At 39.7% G+C, this 15,972-nt stretch overlaps 1 protein-coding gene across 1 annotated transcript; it reads right to left on the bottom strand.

Moving 5' to 3' along the window:
* Nucleotides 1-4,323: 4,323 nt before the first annotated feature.
* Nucleotides 4,324-15,970, bottom strand: gss (glutathione synthetase). The gene is made up of 13 exons (XM_046397027.1): nt 15,728-15,970; nt 14,712-14,853; nt 13,124-13,269; nt 12,846-12,921; nt 11,471-11,610; nt 11,114-11,230; nt 10,619-10,699; nt 10,326-10,403; nt 10,123-10,192; nt 8,017-8,211; nt 7,745-7,826; nt 6,778-6,967; nt 4,324-5,766 (listed from the first exon to the last, which is right to left on the bottom strand). The coding sequence occupies exons 2-13, from the start codon at nt 14,841-14,843 to the stop codon at nt 5,643-5,645; spliced, it is 1,431 nt and encodes a 476-aa protein (XP_046252983.1). The 5' UTR covers nt 14,844-14,853; nt 15,728-15,970; the 3' UTR covers nt 4,324-5,642.
* Nucleotides 15,971-15,972: the final 2 nt, after the last annotated feature.

Below are 15,972 nucleotides of genomic sequence, written 5' to 3'. Positions count from 1 at the left end.
TGATTTATGCATATCATATCTTTTTTAAATTATGTATCATATCACATTAATATTTATATTAATACTTCAGTTCATATACATGTATATGACCTGAATTTCATCTGTTACGTCTTCCATTGAAAAAGAGTAATATTACTGCTGCGTTAATGTGTATGTTGCATTTTACTGCTGTGGATGTTTAAGATTGACTCCGTTTAAACTACTTATTTATTGTTGGGACGTTAATTCTACAGCAATGCATCACATTCCCCAAGATCATCAAATGTTTGTTAGAACCACATATCTCTAAAAAGGTTTCATGAACTCAGACGAGCTCTGTTTTCAGCTATGGGACAATGCATTTTACAGCTAATCCAAGAGGGGTTTTCAGCAGTTTATTTAGCAGAAGAAGCAGGAGAATATTTTGTCAACACATAAGAAAAGCACTTCATCCAGCAGTTTATCACAAACACTGAAACTCAGCGCATCTGGCGGTACAGGGTTTTCACTGGACAGGAAGATTATGAAAACAACCTGACCTGAAAAATAAGCTTTATAGTGTAAAGAAGATTAGATTCAAATTTATTTATATAGCATCTTTTACAATCAAAATTGTCTCTAGGTGCTTTACAGAAACCCAGAGCCTGAACCCTTGAGCAAGCAGACAATGGCAAGGAAAAACTCCTTTTTAACAGGAAGAAACCTTGAACAGGACCCGGCTCACAAGGGAGAACTATCCTGCTGATAATCGGCTGGGTGAAGGGGGGGAACAAGAGGTAGACAGGACAGAGAGGATGAAAGAGAGAGAAAGAGAAACATACATGCAATAAACATCATACATTACAAAGGACAAACATGACAAGTTGTTATAATTGGAATTGTGAAAGACTATGTATTGTTTGTATTTGTTTTTTAGCTGATATGTTGTGTAAGTTAGTTCTAATAGCACTACATAGAAGAACAACATGGGCAGATGTTGACAGTAGACATTGGGTTTGTCAGAGGGCTGGATGCAGTTCAACATGTAGATCTGGCTGGAGAGATACCTGCAGAAAGATACAGAGAGAGAAAGAAAGGGAGGGAGAGACACAAAACTACGAGGAGAACTGGACACACAGTTAGTGACATAAAATAATGAATCATATGTTGACCTGATGAGAGGAGAGGAGGGGAGAGGAAGAAGAGCAGAGGAGGTGGGGGAGTAGAGATGGTGGTGGTGTTGTGGAGGTGGGCGAACTGCTCGGTGGATCATGTTTGTGACCCCCAGCAGCATAGGCCTATAGCAGCGTAGCTATGATAGAGATTAAAGACTAAGAGTTAGTCAGACCTATTCTACCTGTGGCTGTATGTCAAGAAGTGACTGTAACTATGTCTACCAGCCCTACACACTTTGTTTGAGGCTAACTATACGCTTTACTAAACAGAAAGTCTGGTCTTAAAAGTGGAGGTGTTCTGTGCCTGTTAAACCATCCATCCATCCATCCATCTTCTTCTGCTTTATCCGGGACCGGGTCGCGGAGGCAGCAGCTTGAGCAGGGATGCCAAGATTTCCTTCTCCCCAGACACTTCCTCCAGCTCTTCTGGGTGGACCCCAAGGCGTTCCCAGGCCAGCCGAGTGACACAGTCCCTCCTGCATGTCCTGGGTCTTCCTCGGGGCCTCCTTCTGGTGGGGCATGCCCAGAACACCTCCCCAGGAAGGCGTCCAGGGGCCATCCGGAAACAGATGCCTGAGCCACTTCAACTGGCTCCTTTCGATGTGGAGGAGCAGCGGCTCTACTCCGAGCTCCTCCCGGGTGACTGAGCTACTCACCCTATCCCTAAGGGAGCGACCCGCCACCCTGCGGAGGAAGCTCATTTCAGCCGCTTGTATCCGAGATCTTGTTCTTTCAGTCATGACCCAAAGTTTACGAACATAGGTGAGGGTAGGAACATAGATTAACTGGTAAATCAAGACCTTCACCTTAATGCTCAGCCCCTTCGTCACCATGACGGACCGATACAACGACCACATTACTGCTGTCGCTGCACCGATCCGCCTGTCAATCTCAAGCTCCCATCTTCATGCCTGTCGAACCCAGACTGGCAACTGGTTCCACAGCAGGGGTGCCTGATAGCTAAAGGCTCGCCCTCCCATTCTACTTTTATGTATTCTGGGAACTGCAAGTAAACCTGCACTCTGTGATCTGAGTGTTCTATTGGGAATATATGGGACTATTGGATCCTGCAGGTATGCTGGGGTTAGTCCATTTAGGGCCTTATATGTAAGTAGGAGAATTTTAAAGTCTCTTCTGAATTTGAGTGAATAGAAGCTTAGTTGGGGAGATATGATCCCTTTTGCTGATTCCTGTCAAAACTTGCTAGCTGCTGCATTCTGGATCAGCTGCAGGCTATTAATAGAGTGATTTGAACATCCTGATAATCATGAGTTGCAGTAGTCCAGCCTAGAAGTAACAAAAGCATGAACAAGTTTTTCAGCATCACTCTGAGAGAGGACGCTCCTAATCTTAGCAATATTACGGAGGTGAAAGAAGGCGTCTTAGAGAACTGTTTATTATGATGGATAAATGACACGTCCTGATCGAAGGTAATGCTGAGGTTCCTCACAGTCGTACTGGAGACCAAAGTACATATATGAAGTTGTGTCAAATGGAAATACTCAAGTTAAGTACAAATACAAGCACCTCATTTGTGCTTACATACAGCACCTGACTAAATGTACTAAGTCACATTCCACCACTGTGTGTTTTACTATTGTAGCTAGTATGTACTACAGGTCACCTTGTCAGTCATCGTGTTGATTTTGTTCTCATCGCTGTCTGCATTACACAAATCATTCTGCTGCACTTCTGAGTAACAAGAGGATCATAAAACCAGTCCATATCTGGTGTGGGCACCATTTGTCTAATGCAGTACAACCCATTTCCCAGCAACTATCAAGGAGTAAATTGGGGATTAAGTCAAGTGACTGACACCATTGAAGGCGAGCATTTACCCACTCAGTTTGGTTACCATGACAACCTGTCATTCGCATGCAGATCAACATACCTGAGAAGGTTTCTGACAGTTTGTGTCAGCTGTAGAGAGCTAAAGAGGCTGAATGTGGAGGTCATGGGCTGGTGCTGTTACACACGGTCCTCAGTTGTGCAACATATTCTTGTGTTTCAGGTCATCAGATACCAATGCTTTGCCATGCTGTTATGCATCTCATCTAGACACACAAGGCATCCTTTAGTGTCTGTGGTCAAGACACAAAGCCTTCCTGCCACAAGACTTTCTAACACGTTCTTGTCATGAAACGGCATAAAACTGATTAGGTTTTAGAGAAGACATGGGACGTGAACTTTCCTGCCTGAAAATTGTATCTGTGACCCTCCACTCAACAAGAAACCTCCATCCTATGATTACTTTCTCATTTGTAAAAACCATGTTTTGTTGTGCATTTGCTTTGATTGACTGATACTGAAGCAGATGTGTTGACACCGGGGATGCATTAAAGTTGGCATGTCTTATCCAGGTACTGGAATCAGCTTATGGTAGTGAAATGAACATTCAGTTTGTGGGCAACATCTCTGCTGGACTTTCCTGCAGCCAGCATGCCAACTGTATGCCAACTCAAAACTTCTGTGGTATTGAGTGATAAAAGTGCATATTTTAGAGTGACCTTTAATTCTGATCAGCCCAAAGTACACCCGCGTTTTCATCATGTTGTTTCATCAGCATCTTGATATGCCACATTTAACAGGTGGATGAATTAAACTGAATTAAATCTGGGCAAACAAGAGATGCTCCCTCACACAGATTTTAACAACGCTGTGATTTTCCTGTATTGACCTGGATGATAAAGCTACACACTCTAGCATATGTAGCTAACATTAGCCTTGTTATGCAGTGTGTCCATGCTTCATAATCAGGCTCAGGTAAATGCACACAGTGATTTAGGAGAACCAGGTCTTTACGGCTCTTGCTTTGAGCACTGGGGAACAGTCATGCTGGATTAGAAAAGGGCCCTCCCCAAACTGTTGCCACAAATTTGGAAGCATAGCATTGCCCAAAATGTCTTGGTATACTGGAGCTTTAAGATTAGTTTCAAAGCATTTATCGTCATATGTACAGTAAAGGAACAAATTCTCTGCAAAATGAAAGTTTTCCAGTGCTTTGAATGCTGCTGGAGGCTGAAAATTAAAGTAAGAAAACAGAACAATTTAAGAATAAAGTAGTAAGAAATAAGAAGCCTAGCCCAACCCCTGAAAAACAGCCATACAAAGAAGTGTGTCTGGAAACTTTTGTCACATGATCTCACTACTGTGGTTGAGGACAGACAATTCAATAAGATTTTATAGTACATACATGTTTGTGTTTTTATTGAACATTGTTCAGCAGTATTTTTTTAGTTTTTTGGTCCCAAGAGTCTGACATTCGGATTCATTATGTTTGACTTCATTATGCTTTAATCCGTTAAAATGGTTATAACAAAATCACAGCATTAACTCTAGAATGCATTCTAGGGAGAATGACAATTGCAAATTTCTTGCAGATGTCCATCAGTTTGTTCTGCTTGTAAAGTCCTGCAGCAGTAGCATCCTTGATGTGATGTAGATACTTAAGAGTTTCACTTTTCAGTGGAAATGCTGTTCTCACTTGCTAATCAGTTCCAGTGCTCTGTTCTGCTGTTTCTTTGCTCATTTGCATAAAAAATGTCCACCTTAATAAAACCCTCAAAATTTTAAAAGAAAATCTAAAAATGACCACCACAACATATCACAACAGTATAATGGCAATTAGCTTCAGTACAGTCACTGTCCCCACGATCCACCTGCTGTCCATTTACACTGTTTACCTCACTTACCTCACTCTTGCACTACCTCCAGAACCATATTTATTTTACTTAATTCTATTTTATCTTGTTTAATTTTATTCTTATTATACGTTACTCATTCTTATGTTTTATGTATGCACTTACACAAATTTCAAGTAATATGAAAACTCTTCAAGTACTTGGCAATAAAGACAATTCTGATTCTGAGCTATTGAGCTGTTCCCATAACTTAAAGCACTCTGAGCTCTGTTTCTTGAATTCAAGGTGCCATAAAGAATAATAACAGTTATCTTCCAATATTTAACATTGAATTTAAAAATATGATGTGTTATTTGTTAATATAAAGTTTTTTAAATGGCCACAGCAAATAAAGCAAAAAGTATGTGGATGTATAAAGCAAACTGTTTGCTGCAATACTAGGCTGCTGTCAAAGCCAACTCAGACCAAACTACAGTATATACCAATCAAAAAGAAAAATGATTATGTCCTTGAAACAGCAAGACTTCTGATCTAATAAAAAACTTCTCATTTGTAACCAAACTGAGCCCATTATTGCGTTAAAATGATTAAATGATTGCTTTAAGAATCTTCACTTTTTTAGACTGTATTTGAGCCCAGCACTCCATTTGAACAAAACCGTTACACTGAAAACAAACAAGCATATTGATATTGGTGATTAAGGCAAAGGACAAACATCAGGACATTTGTCAACAGCATCACCTCAAATAGCAGAAGGAATCTAAACTTGAATCTATCGAGATTGTCCCGGCATCACTTTCATGGTGCAACCTTGTTTTCACTTGTCCATTTGCATTCCGTTGTTTTGTTGAGAGCCCAGTATCAGTACTCAGACGAGGAGGGGATTGTCCAGCACAGCCACTCCCGCTGCTACGCCTCCATCTGAGTGTTCTGAACTCTTGGTCCTCAGCAGGTGACCCACACACTCGTTCATCACCATCTCTTTACCTTGTCTGTAAGGAAACAAAGAAATGGCAGATAAGATTAGCAAATGTTGAAATATTTCATATAAACTAGACAAGTTTACATCTAAGACACAATAAACCTGTCGGAAGAGTGTACACTTGTAATACTAAACTGAATTTACTACTACTTAAACCTACAATCTGATCATTTTTGCCACTTGGGGGCTGCAGAAACAAACAAATATTATCACTTTTCAAGATAATATAGTGGACTTATTAGCAAACAGCTCTTTGGTGTTTTCCTGATAATTGTACACTCATTTCAGGCTGCCAGGCCAATGGGGAGACATACCTTTTATGATGTTTTTAAATGCTAAAAATAATGCTAAATATCCATTTGTTCAGAAATTTGTGTTTTGTGGGAATGTCTGTGAGGCGCTGTTCCAAAATGTAAGTCTACATCCATGTTGTTGCCAAGGAAAGTCTTGACATGACACACCATACATTCACTCAGAGCTGTGCGTCTATCCGTGTGCCAAATGTAAGTCCAACATTCACCTTCTTTTAGTTTCCTCTCTACCGAGTCCTAAGGAAAAGATCTAATCTTTAGTGGCTGAATGTGCAGTTTTATTTATCAGCTAACTTCTAATTTTGTCTCCAGTTTGCTGCAGAGTGGGTAGTGTACTGTGCGATCTGCTGTGGCCAAAAACAATGAGGTCAGTGAGGGAGTGAACCAAAACAGTGAAATTAAACACTAAAATGCTCTGCATAGCCGAGAACTGCTGACTTAGTGTGTTTATTTCTACGAGTGACCTCTTGAAGGATTACCAAGACCAAGATTCCTATCTGAACCTATTGGCAGTAAGCATAAAATCAAGATTTACTTCATAATTCTTCATGTATCCTTTAATAAACTATTTGCTTACAGGGCAGTTCTGAGATGCTGATAGGCAGTGAAAACCGAGATGAATGAACAAGTCCTAAAAGTACAAAAACTTGTACTGTAAGATCCCACTTTCTCCTAACACAAAAATCCATATACAAATTGCAATTCCATACCTGACATAGGCTCCAAACACTCCCAGTTCACTGAGACATTCACTGATTTTGAGAGGAGCGTCTCTTCTCAGCAGGATGTTCTGCACGGGGGCAGGATGGATTTTATCCATCAGAATATAGGCCATCCTCTCTGTACTCCCCTTCACTTCCTGCAGGACCTGGCAGATCTCTGATCCATAGATGTTGTTACCTTGAGAAACAATAGCGCAATGAAGTGCATGGACCTGAATCCAGATTTGGACTTGTCTTTCACACTTCATTTACGTATGACATCTATGCTTTAGAGGAGTAGTTAACATTAGTCAAAATTACTTGTGTGCATGGTTTGTGCACAACGTCTTATTTGCAAGGCACAGGATAGAGTCAGGGTGCTTTTTTCAGAGTTTAAACGATAAATACGACTGCCTCTGTCACTTTGGTTAATCAGAAATAATAAATCCATTCCCCACTTCTATATTTTGTAGCCTTATGTAAGAACAACATAAAAAAACCCAAAATATTTTCCACACTGATCATGACAAAACATTACCTCGGAATTCCCCAGTAAATCAACTTCCTGGTTTCACACATGTAAAACAGCTTGAAAAAGGAACTATTCATATACTAACAGCTGTGTCATGCTTTTGGTCAGCATTCAGACACATTAAAGGTTTCCTATGCCGTTTTGATTTCCTACTTACAATCAAGGACTTATTACTTGACTTGAATCTTGGCTTGGACTTTGCTTTGAAATATCTCTGTGAGTGACAGTTGACAAGGCTTAAAATACCAATTTCAGCTACCTTGGTAGGATAGCTTTAACACATGTATCTTTCAAACAAAACCTTCAATGCAGTTGTAACTGGACACTACCATGGAGTTACTATCTTTCAAACTCTCCTGGTTTATGAAACAGTGACCAGTGGAAATGGTTTTAGGATATGGTGCATGGGGAAATTCATTTCTTAGGACATTTCTCTCATCATACCTCCTCCCTCTCGCTGTGGCTTCAGAACAAACTGGTCTGGTGCAGCCAAAGCCATTTCTACTGTTTTGTCTCCCTCTGGTCCCTAAAGACAGTAACAAAGAAAACTTGCAATTAGAGAATTAGAATGCAACCATTTGAATTTGTGCAATAACGTACAGTTTCAAGTTGTAATGTCACTACATCACAAACACATATTGTGGGGCAGTTATTTTTCTATACATCTTTGCTATAAAAACATTCCAACAACTGTGTATCTTGTGCTATTTTCTCACCATGTCGAGAGTGTAGAGGCCAGCGAATGTTGCTCTGATCTGCTCCACTACTTGGGGCTGGTCAGGGAAGAACTTCTCCAGAACTCCAGGTCTGGCAAGCACCTGCTGGACCTTCTTGGTTCCAGCCAGGTGAGTGCTGATATCTGGACATTTCACAGCCAGAGAGCGTTCCATGAGAAGACGAGCATCCCAACTCTAGAATTTACAAAATGCAATGTGTTTTTCTTTTTCTGGCAAGAAATCCAGTATATTTGCCATATGATACAATGCAGTGCAGAGAGCCATTCAAATATGTGTAAGTGCTAATAACAAAACCAGCACTTATTTTTAACATTTATTATTATTATAGAAAAAAACAAAACAAAACCCAAAAGCTCTTAGACATTTTTGATATGAGAGTAAAAGAAGAAAAAGTCCTGGGCACTGAAAATAAAAGTTTCTTTTTTTTTTTCTTTTTTAAAAAAAACATTAACAACCTACAAGATGTTGATACAGAGAAAGCCACTGAACACATACTCTCACATTCGTAATAATGTTAATTACTATGCAGCCTTGGGTTGCAAATCTGACTGGTGGGATGTGAAATTATTGTAGCTGTGCTAACTTTGTACAGCAGTAAAAGCCTTCCTCTCAGTATTACAAAGTGCCACCAGGTGTCTCAGCATCTGATAAGCCTTTAAGCTTATGGATACTATAAATTGGACTTCTAGGGTTTCACTTGCACAATATGACTCCAACACAACCACTAGTATTTCAACACAGGACCGTTTAAAAGCGAATTCCTCCTTAAAGAGTAACTAAACCCCAGAGTCGTGACTTAAATTCCGCCATCCAAAAAATGCATCTGGAACATGAAAGTATCAACTTGGGCTGGGGGGGACTGGTGATATACGCTGCCTACAAAACATCACCTGCCTCCAGCTCAGCCACTCACAGAATTCAGTTGTAATAGCACGGTTTCAACCTGTAGAGGGCAGTCTCTATGCATATTTGTAACACGGAAAACTCAAATACTTTCCTTTAAAATGTCAGGATTTGGACGTGAATCAATCAGTAACCCAACTAAATAACTAGTTTGGTTGATTTTCAACAGAAAAAAAAAAGTGGTTTAGGGGCTCAGTTACCTTTTAAGTGTGTTTGCTGCCTGCTATCTGTTGATCAACATTCCTGACATATCAGAGGACACACTGGGCAACAGAGCATAAAGACATTTGTTTTTCTTTGACTGGGAGGCAAAGAACGTATGACCCTGCAGTGACCACCATCACAGCAGAATGAAGTGGAGCACTGAACGCTGTCAGTGTCATCAGATTGGAAAGCTAAAGCCATGACGAATAATGAAAAAAACTTGCTGTTAAAGTCTGTTCACCAAGAAGTAGGCCAATCTGAGTCTGAACAAATTCCATGACAAAGTGAAACAAGTTTAATCCATTTTGGAATGAGACTGTAACATAACAACTTGTGCAAAAAGCCAAGCGGTGTGAATACTTTCAGGATGCACTGTACTTCAATGTAATACTAGTAGTAAAAACAAAATGATAATTGATACCTAGTACCTGGCACACCAAAAAGGACAAATAATGTTAACATCTGTAGCCTTGAGTTAAAAATCTGATTGCAGATCTATTGTTTTATAGCTATTGTACTTTCAGAAGGTATCATATTAAACATGTGGCATCAAAAAGTATTGATACTTTTAACAGTCTCAGTACACGGTGCCTACATCAGTGCATTCAAGAGGGTAAAACCAATCCAAGTTTGGCAAGACATGCTTGTGAACTGAACTGCTCTGCATTAATCAAACAGCCTGGGTAAACAGGCAAACAGTGTGTTTATTATTTAAATCCGGCCTAATGAGAGGACTGATTATTCTAACAATTTATATCCAGTGTGGCAGCAAAAAAGAAAAAAAAAACTCACTCTTATAATGTAACTCTAATTGTTTCATTTGCAAACTACACTGCCAAGTTTTAGTCCTCTATGTCAATTCCCAAGTAAACTGCTGAAGGTGGAGGTGTCTGCATAAAGCATTTTCCATCTTGACTGTGCCTCACATAGTCAATAGCTAAGACTACTGGAACAAGGAATCAAGATTTAACGGAAGACCTGTTCAGAAACGTAGTTCTGAGGCATGTAGCCATTCCTGAAGTACACCACAGCAACCTCCTCGCCATCTCTGAAAAGAGCACATGAAGCACAAGTGATCACAACTTTATCTTACTGCTATGCTAAGCTCATAATTTTGATATATGAAGAACACATTTTATACAGTTTATTAATTTAGATTTGACAGACAAAAAGAGACTTACACAAACAGCCTCTTGTCCTGATCAAGGGAGCCTGTCTTCCAGACATCTTCAAACAGTTTCCTCTTCGTGGGAATGTTTCTGAAACAATGATGTTCGGGTTACAAAGAGCACCTTTTTTAAAAACAGAAAAACCCCAACTCATTCACACCTGAATATCCATTTCAGAAATATTCCAGTTTCCCACGGAGCATCAGAGAAACAAATGTAGTGAAGGCATTACTTTTATGACAAATACAATGTTGGCTAAAGTTATTGTAGAATTGCTTGTGTAGCTTTTTGGCACTCGCACATACCTCTTCCACAACTCGTTCTCAATGTAACGATGATCAAAGATGTTCATTTGCCTGTTTTCCACCAAGAACATGACGATTGCTCTGTAATGACAACAACTGTAAAACACTCACAGATACCTCTAAAACACTGTTCTGTCCAAATTTTTACTCTTAATATTCCACACATCTCGCTGGCAATTGTTTTTAATTGGTACTTAAAAAAGTCCTGTGTATGTGATTTAATGGCGTCCATTAGTTATTTTAATGGAAATCGGACATGGTTTCAATCCACTGTCAGTTTATTGTTAGTCCCCTGTTACAGGTGTGCTGCAGCTGGTATAATAAGCAGAGTATGAACACGTTTTCACTCTAGACTTGACTCTTTGTAAGGCAAGTCATTACTGTAACACTATCCAGCACTTAACCTTAAGCAAAGTAGATAGAACAGCGGCTGAGTAAAGATGTCCATTAGGTAATGACATGTCCTTTAATTCAGTGGATGTACTTAATTCCTACCTCTCTGATCCATAGAGTTCCCAGGCTTTGGCAATAGCCCTGGCCAGACCAGCTGCAGGGTTGTTGTCAGGGATACGCTGGCTCTCCTCCAGTCGGCCAGCCACCTTAAGGATGTGTCTGTAGGCAAGATGAAGAATACTTGTGGCAAATGATATATTATTACTTTCTGACTGCAATTTATTTCACTCTCTCTCAGTTACTTCCTCATCCTTTTTAAACTGCTGTGGAGCCCTGGAAGGTGAACCGTATGTCATCATGTGAAAAAGAAAGAGTATAAAACATTCCAATTAATTTTAGCTACATCACTATCCTTGACTATGTTACCAGATTCTGTAGGTGATACGCTGAACGACCTACCTGTGTACATCTGGTGTGCGTGATGAGAGACCTCCAAAACTGGCAGCAATAGTGTTGATTTCGATCTGCTTCAGAGACGAAGACCCATCGTTTCTCTGGTCCATCATGTAGTCGGACCGATTGAGACCCAACACAATAGACTGGTGAGAAGGATATAGTTAGAGGACTTAGATCACTGAAAGGTAAGCATGAAGGCACATGGCTCAACTTTCAGCACAGGCCCTAAACATTCCTTCATTTCAGCTCCTCGGTTATAAGGATTTGCTGATTTTGCAGTTTGTTGACAAAACAAGCCACCATTTGGGCCAATATCAATAATTTGTCAATTTTCTGAAAGGCATTTTTCTCTGGTTGAAAAAGAGTTTGAGTTGGTCAAACAATACGAGCGGCTGAAGAATACTGCTTGACGTTGCCGATTTCTCCTTTTTCCTTTTGTAATTCCTTTCAAATATTACAAGATGAGGTGCAAATAATGTTCTCTTTTGTTTGTGGTGAGATGACAAAGGCTTCTGAGCTCAAAACAACTGATAATCTTAAAAAAATTACAGCCAGTATCACCAAGGGCCAGATAAGGATTACGGATAATATAGTCCCCACAAAAATGCTGCCTCCCCAACAATAAACCATGGGTGACCAAGGACATCAAGGCAGCCCTGAATAGGAAGAAGGCTGCCTTCAGAAAGGGAGGACAGGGAGGAGATGAGGAGAGCGCAGACTGAGGTGAGGGACAAGATCAAGGACGGCAAGGAGCAGTATAGGAGGAAGCTGGAGAGCAAACTAGGAGGTGTGGAATGGGATGAGAAGCATCACTGGTCAACAAACAAAGACTGCGGCAGTGATGGGAGGAGACCAACAAGAGACCAACAAGTTAAACCTGTTCTTCAACAGGTTTGATGTTGTGGACACTTCCCAACCCCTTACCCACACCTCCAACACCTCTCCGGGGGTCATCACACCTCCTTGACTACTCCCCCACCCCACCTCACCACCGTGGACTTTAGCCTCAACCCTGCAACAACCCTCCCCGTCCAACACCATAGACTGAGACCACCGAGGTGCTCCACAGAACACCCTGTGGCTATCAAACTCTCCAATCCATCCCCTTTCTCCACATAGGACAATAACAATGTATCCTGCACTACAGTTAACACATTAAGATTGCATCCGCAGCTTATCCATTGCCATTCTGCACCTTATCTGCCGTTATCTATCTATCTTATATATTATTATATTTTGTGGGGACATTACTTTCTACTTTTGTATACTTCTTTGTATCGCAACTCTGGCATAACAATTTCCTGCAGGGTTAATAAAGTTCTTATCTTATCTTATACTTTTACAGATGCCAGCTTTTAACATCAAAAAAATGACCTACCTGAGACCTTCCTTCTTTGAGGATTTGTTGGTGAATCCTAAACAACCTTGCAGTGAAATCATCTACTTCAGTGGTGCTGTAAACAAAGACAAAGTAAACATCACTCAGCTAAACTCCTGAAAACCATGATATCCTAATGGTCCATTGGCTGTCAAAGATTCACTTAGAGCATGCAACTGCACTGTTATCTCTAGAAGAACCTTGATACTTGAAACTAAACAACACATTCCCAAACTACTAAAAAAAAATGCTATCATTATTGGTGGCTCATTTGTTACCTAGTTAGAGCCTCTTGCAGGAAGTCTGGATCCTGGCTGATCTTATCCACCAGCGTGTTGTAGTGAGTTTGCACTGCCAAAGCCTGGAGAAATACAGCCTTAGGCACAACTGTGGGGAAGAGTGTGAACGGGGCGTAGGTCAGCACCTGAAAAACAAATTGGAAATCGTAAGAAAAGAATGCCGACATCACAAAACTGTTCATCAAAAAACACAAGCACTGAATGTGGAATGTGAGGAGTTCGGGCTACAAATCTCTGTAATTGCCAACATGAGCTTAATAAAGATTTGTCCCAAATCCTGTGCCCGAAAGCAAACAGATTCCTAACATGACTTCACAGTGAACACGCCTGTTCTAGCAGCAACGGCTTAACAGCCTCTGTTACAGGGAGTGGCTCACTTTGTCACATCACATACATACATACAGGTTCATATCCATTTGCTCTGTAAACTGAGAAAGTTTCATAAATCCAAAGACGGACAAAGCAAACAACATCCTTCTTTGAATGTGCAATGACCTCAAAACACACTCAACAACTTAACTACCAGTTGTATACTCAGAGTGGTACCAACAGTTCTTTTGTTGCGTTATCAGTTAACCTGACAGTATAGGCTCAATGACTCTTGTTGGTTTTTGAATGGTGCTTAAGGAGTCCTTTTCAGACATGAATAACTTAACATGATATCATCATCTATCTGTGATAAGTGGGTGTCTTTTTCTGTTCCTTATAGCTGATGATAAGCAAGAGAAAGCGGAAAAGAACAGTAGTACATTTTCTCAAATCAGTTCCATATTTTAATAACATTAGAGGTAGAACTTTGCTGTCTATTCCACGTTGGGATTAGTGCATTTCTACACTGAATTTGTACATGTAAAAAAGACTAAGTACAATTGTCTACAAGTTGCCCAGCAACCACTTACAGTACATGTAACATGTTGCTACACAAATACATTTACTGTATACATATGTGCATATCGTTTTTTATGTACAGGACAGTAAACTTTCACTTCACTGTTACATGATATGAATTGAAAAAGCACAGTGCAACACAGAGTAATGTTCAGATAGATAAGACTGACATTGCTGTATAGAACAGTGTGCAGTCAACAAAGCAGAAATGTGTACACAAAAAACATTTCCAAGATTTGACCGCTACGAAGAAAAAACATCTAAACATTAGGATGACAAAAATTTATAAAAAAAATAACTAATAAGTACTACCGTAACAAAATTATAATTTATGGCTTGATCCTGGCATTATCCAAATGCGCATGCACAACACCACTTGAACAAATTGTTTTCTCTTTCTCTTAAAAGACCTTCAAAAGGCACAGACCCACCAACAGGTCAGTGGGCTATAAAAGCATTTAATTAAAAAGCATGTAAATAATATATAACACAAGTGAACAAGATGCATCTTCTCTCTCTCTCTTTTAACTGACTAAACAGTTTTCATTGTAAGAGAGACAGCCATTGTGAGATTTACTGAGTTATGCAGAGAAGGTCTTTCTCATGCTGGCCAATGCTAGTTTAATACTATGTTATGTACAATATTAAAACAACTTTAAAATGCTGTTTTCACTCTCACCTCTGATGAGTTGGGGCTCTCATGGATTCTCATGAGGATGCCTTGCAGAAGTGCTGCATCTTTTGCCACGTCTGCCAATTCTTTTATCAGTGTAGTATTCATCAACACCTCATCCGGTACACCTTGGGCCATTGTGATTCACCTGAGACACAACAAACAGTCAAAAACTGTGCAAACTTATCAAGCACATCAGAGGGGAGCACATCTTGGCACATAATCAAAGAGGAAACAACATCTTCTAGTCGTGCATTTCCATTACTGATGTAAACAAACTTTATATTACATCATATTCGGACATGGGGATATAAATTTGCTTGTGAAGTCAGCTTTTTGTATTTGATATTATCAGTAAATCCTAAAGGAACAATAAGGCAATGAATGCCACGAACTACAGCTATAATGAAAATAATAATTATCATTTCCATAACAATAAATTAGTGTTGTTTTTAACCTGCTATTTTGCTTATTTAAGACAGTAGTCGCTTTAATGTTACACAAAGGCAGAAAAAGCTCTAAAAAATATGCATACATTCAAGAATGGATGAACAAATAAAAAATGATGGAATTAAGAAGGTGTTTATTTTCCCCAGAGGCAATTTGTTGTTCAGCCAGCAACAGAGTTTCAAGGAAATTAAGATGCTCCTTTGGCAAGTATACAGTCAAAATATCTTAATAACTGTAGGACTAAGTAACTTCGAAATGTAAAAGAACTATATTAACACCACACAAAATCAAAAAGGAGATAATCATTTTCATTGGGTGGAAAAAATGTTTGTTCATTGTAAAACATTTTCCAACAACCTTTAAAAAGAATTAGTATACAAATTAGCCCCAGGGGTTGCATGGATGTTGTCCTGTACAAATATGAACACAGCGCAGTGAAAAACAAGCAATGGATGAGATTGGAGAGAATAGTCATACTCGCGTCTCCGAACATCAGTAACTTTGCAAAATAACATTAAGCGGTCCTTAAAGTTTCTTCTATACTACGAAAACAACACTTTAACTGAACATACCTGACGTTAACTGTCTGTTACCCAGGTGGCTGCTGCTTACGTTGAACACAGTCGGCTTACGGCGAGGGCAGGTGATCGCAGTTGTTTAACGTTAGCTATGTACCTTCAGGCTCGCAGGTTTCTCCAGTCACTGTCTTATATCCTTTTTAAACAGCGCTGCTTTGAGTGAATAACAAACAACATCAAAATGATTTTTGTGTACCAACCCATACACCGGTTACGTGCTACAACTGTCCTGCTAACTT

The sequence above is a fragment of the Scatophagus argus genome, chromosome 8 (assembly GCF_020382885.2).
Source record: "Scatophagus argus isolate fScaArg1 chromosome 8, fScaArg1.pri, whole genome shotgun sequence".
Classification (NCBI taxonomy): Eukaryota; Metazoa; Chordata; class Actinopteri; family Scatophagidae; genus Scatophagus; species Scatophagus argus.
The sequence above is the reverse complement of the archived record's forward strand: the minus strand, read 5'-3'. Positions and strand labels throughout refer to the sequence as shown.